A 23,133-nucleotide genomic window follows, 5' to 3' on the forward strand; every position below is an offset into this window, starting at 1 on the left:
GATATATAAGAGAAAACCTTGGCCCTCGCCATAGCTACAACTCATTTAAAGAGTAAATCACTGGAACAATCTTTTCAAGAGTTAGGTCTAAGAACTTTCTAGCGTGAGATGGGATAGGAAATATTGGCAGCTAACTCTGATATTTGACATGGTCAAAGGAATTAGTACAGAAAAGTAGGGAGCTCTACAGGGACTTCAAAGACCAACCTTGTATTTTTCATTGTGCTGGTGACCCTTGACATGCTGCTCTCCAGAAATTGGATCCCCCAAAAATTCCTCACAAAGTTGGCAGTAAAACCCAGTGATAGGAATCAGAAACTCAGAGCCTAAAAGAAATAGAAAAGAGGAAGCAGCCTTTTCCATCAAGGATGACAGAAACCAGAGGCAAATGCCATCACTATTCTGCAGTAAGATGACCATACCCACTTTGGAGTCAGAAGTGGCTTTTAGCTAAATCCCAAGGACATACTCTTTCTAACCTAAGGTTTTTACCTCCATGCAACTATTCCTTTTACCACTTGGGAACACTGCCTCACCTGGTTAAACCAGTAGTGCCCTATGCCAAATCCACTCCTTAAGGTCTAACAAGCAGCAAGCATCTTAGAAGAGATTTAGCACCATGCTCCTCAATAGCAAACTCACTTATTTGCATGAGGAGAGCACCCATGTAGGTACTAAGTCAGGGCGGCAACCATCTCTACATGGGGCACTGACTACTTATAAACACAATTTTAAAGATATTCAACTTCTCATCTAACTTCTTAATAAAAACACTTCAAACCTATTTTAGTTGAGTGGATTTTAGTTGGAAAAGCAGGAAGGGAGGAAGCCTACCTTTTGCAGGAACAGTTATCTTGTCAGTTCGCTTTACTGTGTCTTGCTTAGCCTCGCTCTGGGTCTTTGAAGCCCAAGGTCTGTTGTAGGGATCCAGTGTCTATTTGCAAGAGGCAGAGGCGCTCACACAACAGCACTAAAATTCAATGACCCACTTTTCTCTCTTTTTCTTCCCTAAATATCAGACCAGGGAACCAGCAGTTCTTAGCTACCCACCCCCACCCACCAACTCTGCCAACTGTTTAAACGGAATCACCTGTGGAAAAGGTAAAAACATGTTAGCTCAAGTACTAGAAAAGGATAAATAAAAATTCAGGTACTCAAGGAATCAAGAGAGAGAAGCCTCACTTACACTCATATGGTGTTTAATAATAGTAGGTCCCCTGAACTGAGCCCTAGGGATGGCGTCTCCTTTGTTGTTAACGCTTGGCTCTTCAGACTGGGCTCCTGCCCTTTTGAAAATGTTTCCTTTTCCAGCTTCGTAATGCAGATGGGAGCACAGAGGTTGGAGGGGAAGAGGGTGAAAGTAGAAACAACAGTGGTCAGGATACCTACCTGTGTGTGCTTCTTAGTGTGCATATGGGTGAAGAAGTCAAACATGGTCCCACAGATGGTGTTGCAGTCTTTGCACCAGTGATTGCCAGCATCATAATACTCATAAGCAGCGACAGGCTCATCAGGCTGCTTAGCAGTTGGTTGGAGGCTTTCAGTAGAACTAGGGCTCTTAATACAGGACTTTTCATTTACTTTTGATTCCTAGAGAGAAAAACTACACTTGTAAAAAAAAAAAAAATCAAGGCAGTCCAGATTTATCTACTCTCAAAAAAACAGGTGGTCACAATCATAGGAACCATGGACATAGGAATCAGGACCATAGGAATTATGACCATATGTCTAGTGTGTAATATAAAAAGCTATATAAGATAGGGAGAATCTTAATAGAACCTATATTCAAAGGCCAAGAAAATGAATTAGGCACTACAGTTCTTTCACATCAAGAAATAACTGCTAGGGCAGGAGAGATGGCTTTTAAGAGCACTGGCTGTTCTTGTAGAGGACCAGGATCAATTCCATAGCCACATGGTCACTCATAACTGCTTGTAACTCCTCTTCTGGCCTCTGTGGACACTGTATCCATGTGGTGCACATATATACGTGTAGCCAAAATATCCATACACGTGAAAAAAAGAATTATTAAATAAAAAAAACATAGCTACTTATATATCCTTTAGATATATATTTTAGAGAATTTTTAGAGATATTTTAGAAAAATTTCTAAAAAAGAATTATCAAGATCCTATGAGGTCAGCGAGATGATCGGATTACACTCAAGCTGACGAACTGAGTTTGATTTCCAGAACCCATGTGAAGGGCAAGGCTGGTGTCACACATGGATCCCAGCCCTCATAAGGTGAGATGGCAGTGGAGACCGGAGACGTGCCATGCTCATGGGCCACGGCACAAACACTGAGACCTGCCTCAAAAACCAAGTTGTCCTCTGTCCACCTGGCATGTGCACATAGCGCTAAATAAATGTAACTATATATGTGTATATGTGTATATATTATGTATGCACATATAACCATATGTATGTACATATACATATATGTGTGTATATACATATTATACACACCTGAATGAATGTAATTATATATGTGTACATACATATATACTATATATATCACACACACACACACACACATATGCAATGTTTTAAAGAGGATTTCAAGACTGTGGGAAGCTCTGACTGCCTTGGAGAAAAGCTGGAGACCACGGTGGGGAGGAGTCACGCACTGCACCTTTAGGAGATGCTGAATACATGACCTGTGCAGACAGACATGCTGCATTCAAAACCAAATGGTGGCTAGACAGAGAAGCATAATGTAAAAGATAGCCAGCAAGTTAGGAGTATGAAGAAACTAAGAAATCAGTAATCACTTTTTTTATGTGTCCTGGAAAGCCAGTGCACATGGATAAAGCAGACAGCCATTTCTATGGAGTGATGGAAAGGAATAAGACCAGATCTTCCTAAACTGCCTAAAAGTCACCAGTACAAGTTAAGACCTTTAACAAGTCTAATTTTTAGTGAGTGTGTGTGTGTGTGTGTGTGTGTGTGTGTGTGTGTGTGTGTGTGTGTGTGCGCATGCAGGTTCATGTGTGCCAGGGCATGTGTTTGGAGATCAGAGGACAACTTCTGGAGTCAGTCCTTGCCTTGGGTGTGTATGCAGGCTGGTGGGCCTGTAACTCTGGCTCACTCTTCTGTTTCTGCCCGCCCTGTCTGAGGAGTGCTGGATGCAGACTCATGATCCTGAATCCTACTTTTTGCAGGCTCTGAGAACTGAACTAGAGCCATCCAATTCTGTAAAGCATTCTCTACCCGCTGAGCCATCTCACCAATAATAAATGCTTCTGTTTATGTGAAGTAGTCATGAGGGTGGGGAAAAGGCGTTTAGGAAATGAGAATTTGGGTAGATGAATTACAGTGAACAAGAACGCAGAGGAATGCAGTGAGGCCTAGGGAAGGCGTGCATCACGATGACTGGCCGTGTGAAGAGGACTGAGAACGCTGTAGCAGTGAGTGTGCTGGTGTGCACCTTAATCCCAGTCCCCTAGAGCCTAGAGTCTGTGAACAAAACAAATGTGAGTCATAGTGAAATCCTCAAAACCCCTCGATAGCAGTCCATAGGGGCTAAAAAATAACCGAAAAGTTGGTCCTTACCTTGTTGTTAGAGGAAGGGTTTGAGGGTGACAGCTCTTTTTCTGGGCTCTTAGATATTTCTTTTTCAGGCTTCTCTGTAGACTCTTTACTGTCATTTGAAGATTTCAGGGATTTATCAAAGATGTCAATTCCCAAGATCTGGGCCACTTTGTCCAGCTCAGACTGTTTCTTTCCTGCTTCTTCTGTCTCTTTGTGCAGCTCTGCGATGTCCTTCATGATACTCTCCTGCAGCCGGCTCACCTCCATCAGAAGGGGGTCTTTGTGACCATCCTTCTCCCTTCGCTTCTTACGCAACATCTCCCCTGAATGGTCAAATGTTTACCAAGAGAAGTCTAAGAAATGACAAACTAAAAAAATTCATTTTCAGGGGTTGGGGATTTAGCTCAGTGGTAGAGCGTTTGCCTAGCAAGCACAAGGCCCTGGGTTCGGTCCCCAGCTCCGAAAAAAAGAAAAGAAAAAAAATTCATTTTTTAAAATTTATAAGTAGCAATTTATAAAGCTGTATGGTTACAAAATCATTTTGTACCAAAAAACTTAAAAGCAAGTAACACTTTTCATATGGGGTTAGTGAAAGGAAGTCTCAGTAAGGGTGAAGGCAAGAAATCACATTCTCTTGTGAACAATGATAATCAGGTGAGGCTAACAGGCAGGACCTCGGGGACCCTGGAGACTCTCCCGGGTGTCATACATAGGCAGGTCGGGATGCACGTGTCTCCGAAACAGATGATCTGACCTCACCTAACTTAAGAACATTTTACCAGTTTGTGTAATGACTTGATGCCTAATATTTCTTGTTTTCAAATTGATTCATGGATCAACCCTTATGGAATAAAATAAGTAAGCTTTTCATCTTACGCAACACAGCTTCAGACAGAAACAATTATCTTTTTCTGTTCTCTACCCTTTCATACTATTATCCAGTTGCAGTGTTTAGAAGCATTTTTTTTCTTTCACTGCATATGTGAATTCTTAAAAGCACAGATGAAGAAACAGAAGAAATAACACATATCTGGAATCCCACTACTTTGAAGATGGAGACAGGAGTATCAGGATTTCAAAATCCTCCTGAGCTACACAGTGAATATGAGGCTAGTGTGGGTTACATGAGAGCTTGCTCACAAAAAATAAAAAACAACAATGCCAGTCTGGTCTACAGTTGGAGTTCCAGGACAGCCAGGGTTGTTACACAGAGAAACCCTTTCTCTAACAAACAAACAAACAAACAAACAAACAACAAAAATAAGAGAAGAGGAGGAGAGAGGGGAACGACATAAAAAGTAAGGTATCCCAGAACACTGTGGGCTAAAGAGAAAGCTCTCCAAAATGCCGAGGGGACACAGAAAGGACACTATAGTCCACTCAACATGGCTCCCGCCAGCTAAATTTGGGCAACGTGGAGCATGTAAGTAAACAATGACAATGACAAATGATAACCTCCTATCACTGAATGAACACACACTCACACAAATGACTAAACAAATTGGGACGAGGGTCAGAAGTTCCTCACTGAAACAGAAACCCATCCTCCTGCAAAGGCGTGGTTCTGGTTCCCTGTCCTTGGCCATGTAAGAACTGGAGGCAAAGAAATATGGTGGATTTGGAAAGGTCTGGGGCCATCTTGCCCCACAGGCTCAGGATCCCACAGAGGAGCAATTAAAACAAACAAACAAACAAACAAACAAACAAACAAAACAGGAATCGGAATCCACTACCAAGAAGGAATAACAAAAATGGAAAAAAAAAAAAAGTCACTCACCAACCATCAAAGCAAGGGTCGCAGGTTAGAGACATGAGTTAAAGTGGTGGGAAGGAGCTTTACGAGTGACTTTACCACAGTCTCAAAGATTTCCCAAGATACTCCTGTCATGAATTTGGCATTCCTTTTGTTATAGTCTTACCAAAAATGAATAAACTAAAGTCAATCATAAACATCAGATAAACTAAAATTATGAGATATTCTATAAAATACATGACCTTTTCTAAAATACCAAATTATGACTAGAGTGGCTCAGAAACTACTGTTATTAAAAGGGGAAAGACTAACAGACAACTAAGCATGATGGATAACCTTTCAATTTCTTTTTCTATAAAGGACAGTAATAAAACAATTAGTAAAATATAAATAAGATTGCTAGGCTAGATAGTACGATTAATTTCTTAATTTTAAAAATCTTTTTGCAGCTGGGCATGGTGGCACACGCCTTGAATCCCAGCACTGGGGATACAGAGGCAGGTGGATCTCTGTGAGTTTGAGGTCAGCCTGGTCTACAAAGAGAGTTCCAAGACAGCCAGTACTGTTACACAGAGAAATCTTGTCTCAATAAACCAAACAGACAAACTTTTTACATGTGTGTATGTGTATGCATATGTTCCTATGTGTGAGTACAGGCATACACATCTTACTGGAGTGGAGGTCAAAGGGCAACAACCTTGGGTGTTAGGCCCCATCTTCCATTTTGCTGGAGACCTCTTTTGCTACATACACCAGGCTTCTGGGGCTCTCTTGTTTCTGCCTCCCATCTCAAGATAGAAATGCTGAGATCACAGGCGTATGCCACTGCATCTAACTCTCTGTGGGTTCTAAGAACCCAGACTCAGATGCTCGCACTTGCTGTAGCCCTGAACCATCATCACCTTATCCATAATTTTCTGGTTTTGATTAGTGTATTGCATACGTGAATTATTATTTGGAAATACATACTGAAGTTCTCAAGGGTATCATATCTACAACTTTCTCTAAAAGAGTTCAGGAAAAATTACACACTTAGTGGCAGGCATGGTGGCAAACACTTTTAAGCCCAGCACTTGGAGGCAGAAGCAGGAGACTCTCTAAGTTCAATGCCAGCCTGACCTACAAAGTGAGTTCTAGGACAGCCAGGGCTACACAGAGAAAGCCTGACTCAATAAACAAAAGCAACAACAACAACAAATTACACACTGGAATACAAATGGAGGAAGAAAGGGGAAGAGAGAGAATAAAACAGAATACATGGTAAAATAATTAATAACTTGAGAGGACTACCCGAGGAGTCTTTGCATGAGTATTAAAACTTTTCTCCAGGTTTATGCCCAAATTGTTTTCACTGATTCTAAGTACTAATACCTCTCCATGCGAATCTACTGCTCAACAAAGCAGCCATACAAAGGAGTTGTCTGATACCTTGTTGCTTATGGAGCCGCTCCAACTCAGTTCTGAGATAAAACATTTTCTTCTGCCGGGCTTCCTGCTCGGTTTTCAGTCTCTCTCTCTCCTCAATAACCTGTACAATAAACATGGAGAGAGTGTGACCTGAAGCTCCCAAGACAGGGTAGGAGGGCAGGGAGGGTGGAGAGAGCAGCTACAGCTGTATTAAAGACTATAAGATTACATGACTGAACGCCAAGCTCACAGAGTCAAAACGTTAAGACCAGAAGAACTCTACCATTGTGAGCTAGTTTTACTCCCTCTGAAAGTCAACTACAGCTCACACCTATGGGACTGTCTGGTCTAATATCCTTGTGACTACCAAAACCATACAACCATGTATTCTTAGCAGACCAGAATTTTCATCAGTTCAAATGCTAAGAACATCATTGAAGCCAGCCAGTGGTGGTATACACCTTCAACCCCAGGACTTGGGAAGAAGAGGCAGGTGTATCTCTGTGAATATGAGGCCAGCCTGGTCTACAAAGCAAATTCTAGATAGCCAGGGCTGTTACAAAACAAAGCAAAACAACAAACCAAAAAACAAAAATAAAAACACACACCTCATGTATCTACATCTACAGTGGAACCTGGTACTTGTATTCCTGGGCGATGGAACTCACTCTGGTTATAAAACAAATTATTCCCCTTGAAAATTGTGTTTCTGTGTTGACAGGAGCTCCTCAGCTTCCAACACCCTCCTTTTCTCCCCATTTAGCATTTGTGCTTGAATCTTAAACTTAAAGCCCAGTGTAGTGGCACACACTTCTAAATCCTAGCACTTAGGAGGTGTCTGCAAAAGACTGGAGTAAGTTCCAGCTCAGGCTGGTACACATAACAAGCTCCAGGACAGCTAGGTCCACAGAGCAAGACCTGGCCTCAAAACAAAACTCCTTCACCCGAAGTTCACATGCCTGCACACAGAAGCTCTGTAGTCAAAGTGACACTTTGTTCAAACACAAGCTCAAAGCCACAATTTATCCTCTTCCTCACAACTATGCTACCAAGAAAGGTTTCAAGCAGAAGGTACCTAAAGCCACTGACAGCACCACTGGATAGACTGAACCCAGACGGAAACATAAAGAAAAGGACTGATGTGGACCTGCGCGACTTGTATTAGCTGTATTATCTATTTCATGCTATTTCAACTGCACAACACTTTCTCAGTTTTACAGCACCAACAGTGGTCAGCTACCGTGGGGCTAGAGGTGCTCAGCAGTGAGGAGCAGGTGCTGCTCTAGCAGAGAACCTGAGTTCAGTTCTTAGCACCCACATCACGTGGCTCACACTGCCTGTAACTGCAGTTCCAGGGCATTCCACATCCTCGTCTGGACTTGCTGGGCACCTGTCCACATGTGCACAAGTCCACAGACAGACAGGAACATACGTACATAATTAAAGATAAATCTTGGGGCTGGAGAGGTAACTTGGTGGTTAAAAACAGACTGCTCTTCTAGAAAACCTGTGTTCTGCCTATTCATAGCACCTACATAGCGGGTCACAATTGCTTATAACTCTGCAGTCCAGAGGATCGGAACCCCTCTTCTGGTCTCTAAAATACCAGGCACACATATAGTGCACAGATATATATCACCCAAACACATAAAGTAAATAAATTCTTAAATTAAAACTAAAAAGAATCTTTAAAGGCCTCACCCAAGGTTACACAAGTCAGAGTAAATTTAAAGTGTAGACATAGATTGTGTATGGTGGCATATGCATTTCTCAGAACTAAGGAGACAGAGCCAGGTAGACCCTTTGAATTAGAGGCTAGTCTAGTCTACACTGAGAGTTCTAGGTCAGCCAGGAATATATAGCAAGATCCTGGTCTCAAAATAAACAAAGAAACAAAAAACAGATATAGCTGTCCTAAATTTTATGATCTTTTAATCATTTTACTACCAGCTAACCGGAAAAAAAAAAGCAAATATGGTTTGTCTCTACTAGGCAAATGAGAAAAGCCATGTATTATCAGTCTGACTTAGTGTAAGACTCTTAAAGAGAAAGTGCCCACTGTTGGAGAGATGGCTCAGTATTTAAATGCACTGGCTGCTCTTCCAGAGGTCCTGAGTTCAATTCCCAGCAACCATACGGTGGCTCACAACCAACTGTAATGAGATCTGATGCCCTCTTCTGGGACATGAGCATCCAGGCAGACAGAAATATGCATCTATGCATACATAAATAAATTCAAAGAAAAAGAATTGAGAGTGTTACCTTCACACTGATTTTTCAAGCCCACCTTTAATCCCAGCACTCGGGAAACAGGAGCATGCAGATCTCTTTGAGTTCAAGGCCAGCCTGGTCTAGAGTAAGTTCCCAGGGAGGCGGGGAGGGTGTGAGGGGGGGAAGGGGGGAGCACTCAGTCTCTAAATATTTTTTTTCCTTAAAGTTTTGTCTTCATTTAAAGTTAAGACTGTCAATGAAATTTAAGGTTGAAGTTCAAAATATCTGAACACCATAGAAAATTAAAATAGTTTTTGTCTTCCAAGAACTAAATTTCTTTAAAATGGAAAAAAGACGAGACTGTAAGATACTTTAAGGTTTGAAGCCTCAGCCAGTGTCTTCAGACCACTGACAGGAGAAAAAAGGTCAGCCTTCAGAGCGGGATGTAATGGTCAGACTTTTTGTTTCGTGAGTGACAAAACAGGAGAAGCTCACGGGGCTATTGCATACATACTTGGATAATGATGTAAACACAAATGCCTTACACATTCTTACCCCCTCTAAACAAACAGGTACAAACTACCCTGATAAAATAGCAAAGTCAGGCATAAGATGACTAGAGCTGACATTCACCTTCTGCTTCTGCGAGGCACGGTTCTTCTCATCGGAGATCTTCTTTGGATTATATCTTATGAGTGATGGAATGGACACCCGAACAGGAATTCGCTTCACAGAAATGGAGCCTAGTACTGGTATTTCTTGTTTGGGCTTTGCAGGAGTCACAGTGGGGATCACCCGGAGATTGGGACGACTGCGAGTAGCTTGTTTGGTTACTGGTATTAGCCTGTGTGGGTCAGATAAAGGGTGGCTTGGGGGCTGAGAGGCAGGATACATAGGCCACCTTGAGGCTGCGTATGCCATGTAGTGCCTGTAAGCATCAAAAGAGGCAGGGGGAATGACAGTTCCCTGGTAATTTGGAGGTATCCGAGTTGCAGCAAACTGAGAGGCCCTTGGTATATGAAACTGAGATAAAGCGGCAGAGTGAGGAAGTCTAATTGGGGTAGATGGGGCTGATGGCAACATGCAGCGAACAGCAACAGATGACTGGAACCCACTACCAACTACCTCTGCTCCTGAAACATGACCCACTGGACGGTCAGACTTAAGGAATGGAGGGCTATTTTTTGTGCGTAAGTAAGAATCCACCGGGGAAGCTGGGTGTGGATGAGATACTTCTGGGGACTGAGTACTGCTGTGATGTGCTTCCCTACTCTCCGGTCTGTGAGGATCTGATGAGTGCCAATCAGTTGTGAAACTATGGTCAACTGAGGAACAGCGGTCAGCTGAAAAGTGTCGGTCAGCTGACGAACGTCGGTCAGCTGAGGAGCGTGATGATGGCTTCTTGCCATGAAGTCTTTCCTGGGTGCGTGCAGCCAATTTACCAATTTCTGCTACTCCAATATCCAGCCCTATGGTCTTAAGCAAGTCATGAATCTTGGCATATTCTGGATTGCTCTCTTCTAGTGATTCTAGCTTTACGGCTGGAGTTGAGGGTAGAGAGTTTGACTTCTGTCTTGTACCTGTACTCTCTGCGTCCTCCAGGGACTTAGGTGGAGACTCTGACTTTATATCCTCCTCCTCTTCATCCCCATAGAGAAATTTCTCCTCATCCTCTATATCTGGGAAGCTACGTCTTCTTTTTTCCTGTGTACTGGTAGGATCAGCCAACATGCTCAGAATTCGAGAAAAGCCACTGCCATCCTGGCTAGCTCTCTCATGGGGCAGTAAGAAGTCTGTCTGTTGCTCTAGTCCCTCAGCCTTCAAGTCCAATTTTTCCTTAAAGCACAGAAAACTGTCAAATTTTTCACTGTTGTCTTTAGGTATCTCACGGAGGGGACCCCACTGGTATAGGTTACTCTGAGGCTCCTTCAAGTCAGCCTCCACTGTAGTTCCCTTGTTCTCAATTTCTGAAGTAAAAGCAGCAATAGCGTCACTCAGTGGAAGAGGTGAGTGTTCAGAATACAGAGGGCGATCCTCACAGGAGCTGGTGCCGCTGGAAAAGCTCTCAAGCTGCAAACACAAACACACTGATTTAGCATCTGTGAGGCATCACGGAGCACTAGTAACTGAGATAAACACTTCCTGAATAGGGGAAATATGTATAGACAAAAAGAAAAGTGACATTAGCTAAGTTCAAGAAACAAGTCCTCCCTCCAATGCTCTCTGCTAGAGAAGGAGAAAGAGGAACTCAGTAACTGAATGATCTGGACCATTACCCGTGCGCTTTTGTCCTTATCAAGGAATTTGAATTTAAAATGATTTTAGACATTTTCTAGCTTATTTTGCTTTTATTTTTTAAGAACTGTATTGTCGTTGTTGTTGTGGGAGTGAGAGGTGTCTGACTATATGGGTGCACAGAAGCAGTGTGTGCTGGGGAGGGACGTGAGCACATGTATGCATGAGCATGGGGGGGGAGGGGAGTGTGTGAATATATGGACAGGTATGACCAATGTGTGGGTGTGGGAGGGAGGGAAGGGGAGGAGAGGAAGAGAGGGAAGGAGAGAGGCAGGTAAATATACAGGCACACATGAGCACTGTGTATGTGTGAATTTTCAGGAGTTAGGTTCTGGGAATCAAACTCAGGCCATCGGGTTTGCCCCAGCACTGTTGCTGGGCGTCTATGTAGCTCAGGCTGACCTTAACTCTCAATGTGCTCTAACAGTCGGTCCTTGAGACCGTGTACTAGTCTCTCAGCTGCTGGGACTATGGATGTGTGCCATTCCACCCAACTTGTTTTCCTATTTATTGATGACCAAAAGAAAAAAAACACACAAGTCAGACTACTCTGGAGACAGGAAACTCTAGAACTCTAACTAATTGGCCTCCTTTTGTTTCTCTAAGTGCTTCCTCAGTACTTGCTCAAAAGCCTTTAGTCAAACTAGTACTGTTGCCTGACTGTCTTTTCATAGGAAGGAGAAACAAAGTCAAGGCCAGGAATGTTATGATTTCTCTAAAATGTACACAGGATGTTGATGGTTCCAAAACAGAATCATTTCATTTCTAGTCTAATGGCCTAAAACTCCTAAGTTGTCTTCTCCTAAAGAGAGTAAAACAAAACAAACAAAACAGGATTATCTTCTCCTTTGCCCTCAAGCTTCATTTATAAGAAATTCACATTCAAAGATTCCTATAGTGCTACTCCATTTAAAGAAGGAAAAAGACCAAGGTGGAAACTCTAAAATGCATTTAGAAAGCAACCTGGCGGCAGAAGGCCTTGGTGATGAGCCTACAGTCTGAGAGTCCTAAACGGGGCTGCTCACTGTGACGCCTAAAGTGTCAGTACAGCAGTGTTACAGAAACTCAGAGACCTGCAAGGACGGCTTCATGTCCACTTCAATTCGTTTCTTCAGAATGGACTTCTTGGGCATCACAGGTATTTCCTCAGACCGATGCAAAGAATATCCAGGCTCTGATGTTGTTAGGACACCTGACAACCCAGGGATGGAGCAGCCAGTCTGACCATCATCAACACCCACTAGCTCTTGACTCAAGTTCCTACTTTGCTCCTCCTCTTCCTCTCGCTTTCGCCTGGCAAGGTCCAATTCTCGGAACTCGGGGTCGAGAAACCTAGGGCTTGGGCTGCTTCTTCGCTGTCGATAGTTTCGAGTCCCAGAAGTAAAACCTGAGTGATCCCCTCCTGTGCTATGAGCCTTCTCTAGGTTATCATAACGGGGCCTTTTGGCCTCCCGGCTTCTCTCCTCAGATCGTACAGAATAGGAAGAGCTTTTAAGTTTGTCTCTGTTCCGTTCTGTTCCCCTCAACAGTTCATCATGACAACGGCTCTGGGGACTATACTCAGATCGATGCAGAAAAGTTTCTCTTGTTGGGTAGTCCTCATCAAGTTGTCCCAAGAAGGGACTAAGTGGCCCTTCCTCCCGAGAAATATATCGTTCAAGTCCCCGAGAGCACTGGGAGCTTCGAGTGAAGACAGAATCATCAGTCAGGTCATCCCTGAGGAAAGAAACAACATCACTGAATATATTGAACTTGGAGAGAAAAAGGCCGGACAATTCTAGGATAATATAATTTAGTAAGAAGACCATAGAATTCTTTTTTTTTTTTTTTTTTTTTTTTTCGAGCTGGGGACGGAACCCAGGGCCATAAACGCTAGGCAAGCGCTCTACCACTGAGCTAAATCCCCAACCCGACCATAGAATTCTTAAAAGCAAAAAGTAAATAATTATGAAATCCAAGACAGATTACACAACGGAACATTTCCTCTCCCTCTCTCGGGGTCAGGAAATGTCACAAGCAGCTTTAGATGCTAATCAAGAGGTGCTACTACTAGTACAGCTAACAGAATTCTTAGGCTGCTTTTAAATTAGCCTGAGGACGTAGAATATCACATACACCAGAGCTCAGGAGATACAAAGCCATCACAGAGAGTCTAGAAAAATGGTTCATCAGTGTATACTATCTTCTACCAGACCCAAGTTTAGTTCCAGTACCCATGTACAATGTCTTACTCCAATTTTAGGAGATTGGTAGCCTCTTCAGATTGAGGATGCCTGTGTTCACATGAACATAAACAGAAACACACACACACACACACACACACACACACACACACACACACACACACACACGTGAAAAGTAAAAATAAACCTTAAAAAGCCACAGAGAGTCCTAAATGACACTTGACTAGCTAGACCAGGTAAAGGAGCCTACACCTCTAATCCCAGCACCAGGGAGGCAGGCTGATCTCTGAGCTCCACGGCTACAAACTTGTCTTGGAAAATAGAAAAGCAAACAGATTGGAAAGATGGTCACTGGTTAAAAGCACTGGGTGTTCTTCTAGAGGACCTGTGGGCATGGGTTTGACTCACAGCACCGGTGGTTCACAACCATCTATCTATAACTTCAATGTCAGGGGATTCAAGTCTCTTTCAGGCCTCCTCCTCAGACACCATGCACACCCACAGTACAGACATACACCCATACACATAAATATAAAACTTAAAAACAAAACAATAACACAAAACCTGACTGGCTCTTTGTCAGGAATAGCAGCCCTGGCATTACCTAATAATTTTAAACAGACATGATGATGAGCATCTGTAATACTGGTAAGAGTACTGAGTTCAGAACCAACCTGGGCTCTAGCAACTTTTGAGAACAGATTGGCTAGAGGACACTAACTCAAAAACACAACAGAATGACAAGAACTATAAAATAGAGGGGAGAGTGTGTTTCTTAGGCTCTATCCCAGGCCTATTGGGACTATAGTTTGAATTTTTTTTTTTTTGGTTCTTTTTTTCGGAGCTGGGGACCGAACCCAGGGCCTTGCGCTTCCTAGGTAAGCGCTCTACCACTGAGCTAAATCCCCAGCCCTATAGTTTGAATTTTAATGAGATTTCCAGGTGATTTGTAAGTTTGAAAAACAACATTCAAAAACAATGGTCTTCAAGCTTTGTCTACAGTTTAGGGTTGTTTCTTTTTCTTTCTTTCTTTTTAAGATTTATTTATTTTATTTATATAAGTACACTGTAGCTGTCTTTAGACACAGCAGAAGAGGATGTTGGATTCCATTACAGATGGTTGCTGGGAATTGAACTCAGGACCTCTGGAAGAGCAGCAGCCAGTGCTCTTAACCTCTGAGCCATCTCTCCAGTCCTAGGGTTATTTCTTAATCTATTTTGCTCTCCTTAGCTGTGCAAGGAATAGAATCTGAGTCTCCATTATCCATTATTACTCAGTGATAGTAAGTACCTATCACTGAGCATACGTATTTCCAGCCCACAGAGATTCTACAAAGCACTTAGGAGCTTGCTAAAGGAAGATGCTAGGAAAGTAGTCAAAGAGGTCCTAGACTCCCCACTCATCTAAGCTGGACCAATCCCAACTTCATGTCTACACACTCAAGCCTGACCATTTCTCCTGCAGGAAAGTTCACTGTAACAACAACTAAGACTGGTCTGATCACGCTCCTTCCTGCCTTGCCTGGATAACTATAGGACCCAGCAGTACGTGATGCTCTGGCTCACTGTGTATTCTTATTGTTCAGAAATACAAAGGTCTCAGACCTTTGCAGCATAAAAATCAAAATTCAGGAAGAGGTAGTTTTCCTTCTAGCCCATTTGGCAGCACTATGGCCACAGAGCCTTTAAGACCCAAATCACAGGATTCTGATATAAATTGTAGATAGAAATAAAGGTCCTCTAGGATTTTTTTGTTTTGTTTTCCTAGTCAGGGTTTCTCTCTGTAGCCCTTGCTGTCAAAGAACTAGCTTGTAGACCAGGTTGGCCTCAAACTCACAGAGATCTGCCCGCCTCAGCCTCCCGAGTGCTAGGTTTAACTATGTGTGCCACCACTGCCCAGCTCCTCTAGGATTTTTAGAAACTGCATTAAATTTCTTTGGTATATGTACATGTCTGTTATGTATTTGGGCACATGTGTTCTGTAGCACATGTGTGGAATTCACGGGACAATCTGTGGGAGTTGGTTCTCTCTGTCTACTGTATGTATTCTAAGTAACTCAGGCCTTCAGGCTTACTGGCAAGTGCTTTTACCTGCTCAGCTATCGGTGGCCAGGGATCTTCTAGAATTTTAGAAATAAAATTTCATCTAGAAAGGAAGGAAGGAAGGAAGGAAGGAAGGAAGGAAGGAAGGAAGGAGGGAAGGAGGGAGGGAGAGAGGGAAGGAGGGAAGGAGGGAGGGAGGGAGGAAGGAGGACAGACAGGAGGGAAAAAGGAACCAGTTCATCTCAGAAGAGAGCTGAGGCAAGATTATCACTGTAAGTTTGAGACCAGACCGGATAGAATGAGTTCTAGGCCAGGCTAAGTTTTAAGGTGGAACCTAGTCTCATAAAATAAAATAAAATAAAATAAGATAAAAATCTGAGACTGGAGAGATGACTTAGTGGTTAAATCACTGACTGCTCTGCTACAGGACATGGGTTCAGGCCCCAGCACACACATGGCAGCTCACAACTGCCTATGACTCCAATCGGCCGAGGTGGGCGCGACAAAGTCGGATTCTTCTCAACAGCCTTTTACTGCAGGACACCTTCTTTGTTGATACAGGGAGGCGGCGGCAGCCTGCCCTAAGTGTTACAGCTCCAAGTGTTACAGCTCTCAGTATTACCGCGCCGAGCGGCAAAGCCGCTCTCCTTATATACACTACAGCATGCTAATATCCTTTCAGGGATTGGTGGGGCATGAGTCACCCCACTGCCATCCCAGCTACTTGTCCTCCAGAGATTGGTGCGGCACGAACCTGCATGAACCTCCATTAACATAGTAACGCCCCAGCCAGACTGACGTCAGGTGCAAAACCCCACGCATGCTCAGTACTGTTGTTAGGAGGGCGCCAGATTCACCTCATTATCATACAGCTGCTGCGCCGCTCCCTACACTTGGGGATCTGACACCCTCACACAGACATAGATGAAGGAAAAAATATCAATGCACATGAAATAGAAATACATCATAGGAAACTTTATAAAAAATCCAGAATGAATGACCATCCAGAGAAAATTATTAATATTGGTTTCTTTATTAAATTTTAAAGATGTATTTTAATTTGTTTATGTAGGTTCATGTGTTCTATTACCTCCAGGAAGCCAGAATTTTGGGTTCTCTGAAGCTGGAGTTACAAGCAGCAGAGCTGGAAACCTAATCTAGGTCCTGAAAGATCAGTGTATGTTCTTAACCACAGCGTTATCTCTACAGTTGCCCTGTTAGTGTTTCTAATAACTTTTGTGTTTTTAAAAATGACCTTTTAAAAATATTAAAAGTTGGGGTTGGGGATTTAGCTCAGCGGTAGAGCGCTTGCCTAGCGAGCACGAGGCCCTGGGTTCGGTTCCCAGCTCCGAAAAAAAAAAAAAAAAAGAAAAATATTTAAAAGTTTTTAGGTACATACATGTTTCGCCTTTAAGTATGTCTTGTGTACCAAATGCAAGCATGGTGTGGTGCCACTGGAGACCAGAAGTGGGCATCAGATGCCCTGGAACTAGAGCTACAGATAATGAGCTGCCATGTGGGTGCTGGGAATCAAACCTGGGCTCTCTAGAGCCAGTGCAGCATTCACATTCATATTCTCTCCCCCTCTAAGACTTATTTATTTTATGTATATGCATATACTATCTCTATCCTCAGACACACCAGAAGAGGGCATCAGATCCCATTACAGACGGTTGTGAGCCACCATGTGGTTGCTGGGAATTGAACTCAGGACCTCGGTAAGAGCAGTCAGTGCTCTTAACCTCTGAGCCATCTCTCCAGCCCCTAAACCAGTGATCCATCTCTTTAGCCCCACAGAAATTACTTTTAAAAAGAAATATGGAGGGGTTGGGGATTTAGCTCAGTGGTAGAGCGCTTGCCTAGCAAGCGCAAGGCCCTGGGTTCGGTCCCCAGCTCCGAAAAAAAGAAAAAAAAAATATGGATAAGTTTGAGGTTTTAATGTATTACGAAACAAAATAAACTAAGAATGACCTCTGAAATCAAAAACCACTGAAATAAAAATTTTATTCTATCAAATATAAAGACACCTATTTTCAGGGAGAAACGTTTATGAGTTTACTATCACCAAAGAACCAACCAACAAGTCTCATGTTAGTGCAGGAGAAAGACCCCATAAACTGTACATATAGTAGCAAGGTCACCTATGTTCTACTCCTCACTACAAGTAGTACCTATCACCACCAAATGAAACATTAACTCAAGATCTAACAGGATATTAATTACCAAGAAGCTACAGATAAGATGGGCCTCATAAAAGCCTTGGTACAGACTCAGAAATCTGTCTAGCGAATGGGGGATATAATAGAAGACCCAAGAAAAGTTAGAAAACAACAAACCAGAAGTTATCATGTAAATATAGTCCAGAGTCAGATGCTTATTAGAAATTCAATCCTTTTTCTTAAGGACTCCCAGGGGTTAAAAGAGAACTGGCTGTCATAAGAGACAGCTCCAGAGCTAAGAAGATGATTCAATGAGCACTTGCTATTTTTCCAGAGGATCTGGGTTTAGTCTCTAGCACCTATACAGAAGCTCACAACCATCTGAAACTCCAGTTCTAGGGCATCCAAAATAGACACTGGACATGCAAGCGGTACATATGTATATAGACATACAGGTAGACATTCAAGACACACAAAATTTTAAATTAAAAAAAGTGAGTAATAAAAAGAATCACGATTGTTAGTCAGTGGTGGCACACAGCTTTAATCCCAGCACTCAGGAGGCAGAGGCAGGCAGATCTGTAAATTTAAGGTCAACCTGGTCTATAGAGATAGTTCCAAGACAGTTAGGGTTACACAGAGAAACCTTGTCATGAAAAAAACCAAAAGCAAACAAACAAAAACAAATCACAATTGCCTTTAGCCTAGAACAGTACAGTGACAGAAACTCTAAACCCTTTGGCTAAGCTGGACATGGTGGCACACAGCTTTAATCCCAGCACTCAGGAGAATCTAAGTGAGCTCTAGGCCAGCCCAGAGTACATATTAAGTTCCAAGACAGCAAGGACTAGACAGTGAGATTGTTTTTAAACAGCAGCAGCAGCAGCAGCAGCAGCAGCAGCAGCCTTGGCTAAGACCAATTGGTTTTATTTTGGTTTTAGTTTTTTGAGACACAGTTTCCCTGTGTAGCCCTGGCTGTTCTGAAACTCACTCTGTAGACCAGGCTGGCCTTGAACTCAGAAATCTCCTACTTCTACCTCCCAAGTGCCAGGATTAAAGGTGGAGTCACCACCACTCAGCTGGCTCTTATATGCACATTTAAAATCATTCGGGAGTGAAGTTAATACAAGTTTATATAAAAACAAGAGGTCTGCTGGTCGGTGGCACACCTTGCTCCACTCAGGAGCACCCGGGAGGCAGAGGCAGGTAGACTGCTGTTAAGTTGAGGCCCGCCTGATCTACAGATCAAGTTCCAAGACAGCCAGGGCTACTTGGAAAAAAAAATTAGATGTGGGTAATAGGAGAATGAGGGCTCACTGTACTTTAGTCTTTATTTTTAAAATATTATTTTTATTAGCATACATTAGTTGTATAAAGCAACACATATGACATTCCCTATAGGAATAATGTATTTTGATTATATTCCCCCATTACCCCTTTTTATCCCTTTCACCTCTCCTACTGATCATTTCCTAGCACCAAATACTATTCTATTTTTTTGTGTCTGTTTACAAATTTCCATTAAATTTAAAATGTAAGGCTAGGGTTGGGGATTTAGCTCAGTGGTAGAGTGCTTGCCTAGGAAGCGCAAGGCCCTGGATTCGGTCCCCAGCTCCGAAAAAAAAAACCAAAAAAAAAAAAAATGTAAGGCTAGAGGTATAGCTCAATGACAGTGTTTGCCTAGCACACACAGGCATTGGGGTTAGTTTTGTAGTATCAGGGGATACCACAAAAGCAAAATAAATATCTATTCTGGCCGTGGTTCTCAACCTATAGCTGCAATCCCTTTGGGGGTTGAATGACCCTTTCACAGGGGTCGAAAATCAGTATCTTGCATATCAGATATTTACAATTTATAACAGTAGCTCTAAAAATAATTCTATGATTGGGGTCAGCACATGAGTAACTGTATTACAGGGTTGCAGCATTAGGAAGGGTGAGAACCACCAAGAAGCTTGAATAACAACATTCATAGTAGAGTTGTGTATAATTACTGAGAGAACAGACAACCCAATGACCATCACCCACTTACTGATAGTGACTAAACAGAACTTGGTATGTGCATACAATGAAATACTATTGGCAATAAAAAGAAACACCATAAACATGATCAACCTTAAAACATGTAAAAGCTAGTCACAAAGAGTCATACATTATATGAATAGCCAAATTCATAAAGTAGAAAGTAACTTAAAGATTGCCTAGAACTGACGTAAGGGTAAGGGGAGTAAAGGGTAAGTGTATAAGGATTCCTCCAGACATAATGAAATATTCTAGAGTGTACTGTACTGATAGATACACAACTCTGTGAATGAATGTGTCTTAGTGTCCAAGTGTCTTAGAGTTTTCCACTCAACCTATTCTCACTCCCTTTTTAGAATAAGTTACAGTCCTCTAGAAGGCTGGTAAGGTAAGACCACAATCTTGATAACTTGGTGTGCTGGCTACTTTTATGTTGACACAAGCTAGAGTCATAAGAGGGAACCTCAATTAAGAAAATGTCTCCATATTATTGAGCTGCAGGCAAGCATGTGAAGCATTTTCTTAACTAGTGATTGATGGGGAAGGGCCCAGCCCATGGTGGATGGAGCTGGTGGTCGTGGCTAAGCAGATTAAGCAAGTCATGAGAAGCAAGCCAGTAACACCCTTCCACAGCCTCTACATCAGGTCCTGCCTCCAGGGTCCTGCCCAGACTGAGTTCCTGTCCTGACTTCCTTCAGTGATGGACTACGATGTGGAAAGGTAAGCCAAATCCCATCCTTTCCTTTCCAATTTTGCTTTTGGTCATGACGTTTCATCATAACAACAGAAATCCTAACTAAGTCACTTGGCTGTTACCTAAAAACCTAATACTTGACAGATTCAATAAAAGAGAAAAAATTTTGGGGATGGGGGTCTTGAGAAATAAAATGAACATGGTGCATTAGAATAGCTGTGAAGGTCTGTGCATATAGAAGGTCTGGTCTGTAGATATAAAAGGTCTGTAGGTATGGAAGGTATGTAGATGATATGGAAGATCTCTACATATGGAAGATCCGTACATATGGAAGGTCTGTACATATGGAAGGTCTGTACATATGGAAGAACCGTACATATGGAAGGTGTGTACATATGGAAGATACGTACATATGGGAGGTGTGTACATATAGAAGGTCTGTACATATGGAAGATCCATACATATGGAAGATCCGTACATATGGAAGGTCTGTACATATGGAAGGTCTATACATATAGAAGATCTGTACATATGGAAGGTGTGTACATATGGAAGGTCTGTACATATGGAAGGTCTATACATATAGAAGATCTGTACATATGGAAGGTGTGTACATATGGAAGGTCTGTACATATGGAAGGTGTGTACATATGGAAGGTCTGTACATATAGAAGGTCTGTGAAAAGCTATGTGTACCTGAGTACAGCTGGCCTTGAGGGCCAGAAGTGGACACTGGACTCCTTGGAACTGGAGTTACAGCTCTGCAGTTGGTTGTGAGTTGTTAGACATGGGTTCTAGAAACTAAACTGTCCTGTGCAAGAGCAGCCAAGTGGTTTTAACCACTAAGTTAGGTCTCTGCCTCTGAAAATGATCTGTTCAATTAGCTGAAGGCTAGATCTGCCATCAGGAAACATACTGAATTTCGCTAATGGCTCTACAACCTGATTTTACTGGACAGTAATTATCCATATGAAAAGTAATCACAGCCTAGCAGTATGGTGCACTCTGATCTCTGAGTTTGAGGCCAACCTGGTCTACAGAGTTCCAGGATAGCTAAGGCTACACAGAAAAACCCTGTCCTGAAAAGACAAAGAAACCACAATCATGCAGGTGATAAAAATATAAAAACCAGTCCCACAGCTCCCATGTAGACCCTTATCTCACATTCTCTAAAACACATGATTCTGGAAACATCTAAACACCTCATAAGGGAAATTCACTTTCTATAACTTAAAAAGAGTTGGTTATCAGATCATATATGCATAACAAAGAGGAAACGTCAGTCTAAGACCGCAAAACCCAGCAAGGAAGGAAGAGAATCACACCCTGTACCACTACCCCAGTCCACCTACTCAATCATCTCCCAAAATAGAAGCAGACGGAAGGGCAAGAACTGTTGACTCAATTAGCAATCCAGTCAGATACCTGCAGCTCTGCCTTCAGAAGCCTCAGTGCTGTTAAAGACGGCCCTCCCCGCTCCACTGCACCTACAGCCTTGGAGCTTTAAACACCACTGTCCTCAGACTTGCAGCCGTCCCAATCACTGCCTATACACTACACAATATCGACACTACTGCAATAGACACTATTTCCTTGATTAATTACTGGGAGCATTTATGAAAATCCCACTGTGTTAGACAGAGACAATGGCAAATGTGCTCTAAGATGTAGAACAGGCTGTGCTGCACTCCCATCCTTACCTTTTCCCTTTTGTGAGGCAATAAAGTCATTTAATCCTCAGATATAACTTCAGTAATTAAGATCTCTATTCAACACTGTATAGTTTATTTACTTTTCCTTAGCACTCGAGAACTGTAAGCAGTAATCACGCTTAAAAATGTTAAGATCTCTAACTTCCTATTACTGCTTCAGACATTTAATGTACACACATGCTATTTACATGTTATTTACTTAAATGCTTTCAGTATCTATATTCTGGCTTGAATAAGGTAAAAAAGAATCATTAAAAATTACTCTTGTAGTAGAGTGTTATGGTCATACTTGTAATCTCAGCACTTAGGAAGCAGAGACAGGAAGATTTTTGTGAGTTCCAGGTCAGCAAGCCAGGGCTACATAGACTACCCCATATCCCTCAAAAAAGCCAAGTAGACTACCGAAAGTAATCCTAGCAGTGGGAAGCAGAAGAAGAACTCTGTAAGTTCAAACTCGTTCAGGACTACGTAGTAAAATTATCTCAAATAAATAAATCCTCCATCAGAAAGAAAACTTTAAAAATTAATATAGTGGCCATGTCTTTAATCCCAGCACTCGGGAAGCAGAAGCAAGAGGATCTCTGAGTACAGGCCCGTCTAGTCTACAGACTGAGTTCCAAAACAGACAGGGAGACACCATCCCTTAAGAAAAAGAGGAGGAGGAAGAAGAAGAGGAGGAAGAAGAGGAAAAGGAAGAGGAGGAGGAGGAGGAGGAAGAGGAAGAAGAAGAGGAGGAAGAGGAGGATGAAGAAGAGAAGAGGAGGAAGAAGAGGGTGAAGAAGAGAATAGGAGGAAGAAGAGGAGGGTAAAGAAGAGGAGGAGGAAGAGGAAGGTGAAGAAGAGGAGGAGGAAGAAGAGGAGGAAAGCAAGCAAGCAAAGATTTCCCATTCTGTCCAAGACCTTCACTTCATTGTGTAAGGGGCTCTTCTTAAATTTTAGTCTGATATTTGATTATGTCCCCTTAGCTTCTCTTTCTACTTATACCATGATGTTCTTTTTTCTGGCACACATTTCATTCAGAATCAAAATCGATGTCAACATACTCTTGCCATTCAGAAAGCCTGATCCAGGGTTGTATCTTCCACTGGACAGACACCGGAAAACTTCAGTGCTGGCAGCAAC

General features: G+C 42.4%; 1 protein-coding gene and 1 non-coding gene across 4 annotated transcripts in view; one reads left to right on the forward strand and one right to left on the reverse strand.

Annotated features, from left to right (window-relative positions):
- Window positions 1-23,133, reverse strand: part of Znf318 (zinc finger protein 318) — a 38,000-nt gene that overhangs the window by 11,613 nt on the left and 3,254 nt on the right. For 2 of the 3 annotated variants that reach the window (XR_004387690.1, XM_032900628.1), the window contains exons 3-7: window positions 12,272-12,914; window positions 9,537-10,973; window positions 6,714-6,813; window positions 3,554-3,855; window positions 1,390-1,590 (exon numbers count right to left, since the gene is read on the reverse strand). Coding sequence is in view for 2 of the 3 variants with exons in the window: in XM_032900628.1 (XP_032756519.1) it covers window positions 1,390-1,590; window positions 3,554-3,855; window positions 6,714-6,813; window positions 9,537-10,973; window positions 12,272-12,914 (2,683 nt within the window). In the remaining variant the exon portion in view is untranslated. Of the gene's footprint in view, window positions 1-207; window positions 327-834; window positions 935-1,389; window positions 1,591-3,553; window positions 3,856-6,713; window positions 6,814-9,536; window positions 10,974-12,271; window positions 12,915-23,133 lie in introns of all 3 variants that reach the window. The other variant, XM_032900627.1, reaches the window with a different exon arrangement.
- On the forward strand, window positions 5,076-5,200 carry LOC116899826. The gene has a single exon (XR_004387826.1). It is a non-coding gene; the product is annotated as a small nucleolar RNA SNORA38 (small nucleolar RNA).

Source organism: Rattus rattus, chromosome 4 (genome assembly GCF_011064425.1).
Source record: "Rattus rattus isolate New Zealand chromosome 4, Rrattus_CSIRO_v1, whole genome shotgun sequence".
Taxonomy (NCBI): domain Eukaryota; kingdom Metazoa; phylum Chordata; class Mammalia; order Rodentia; family Muridae; genus Rattus; species Rattus rattus.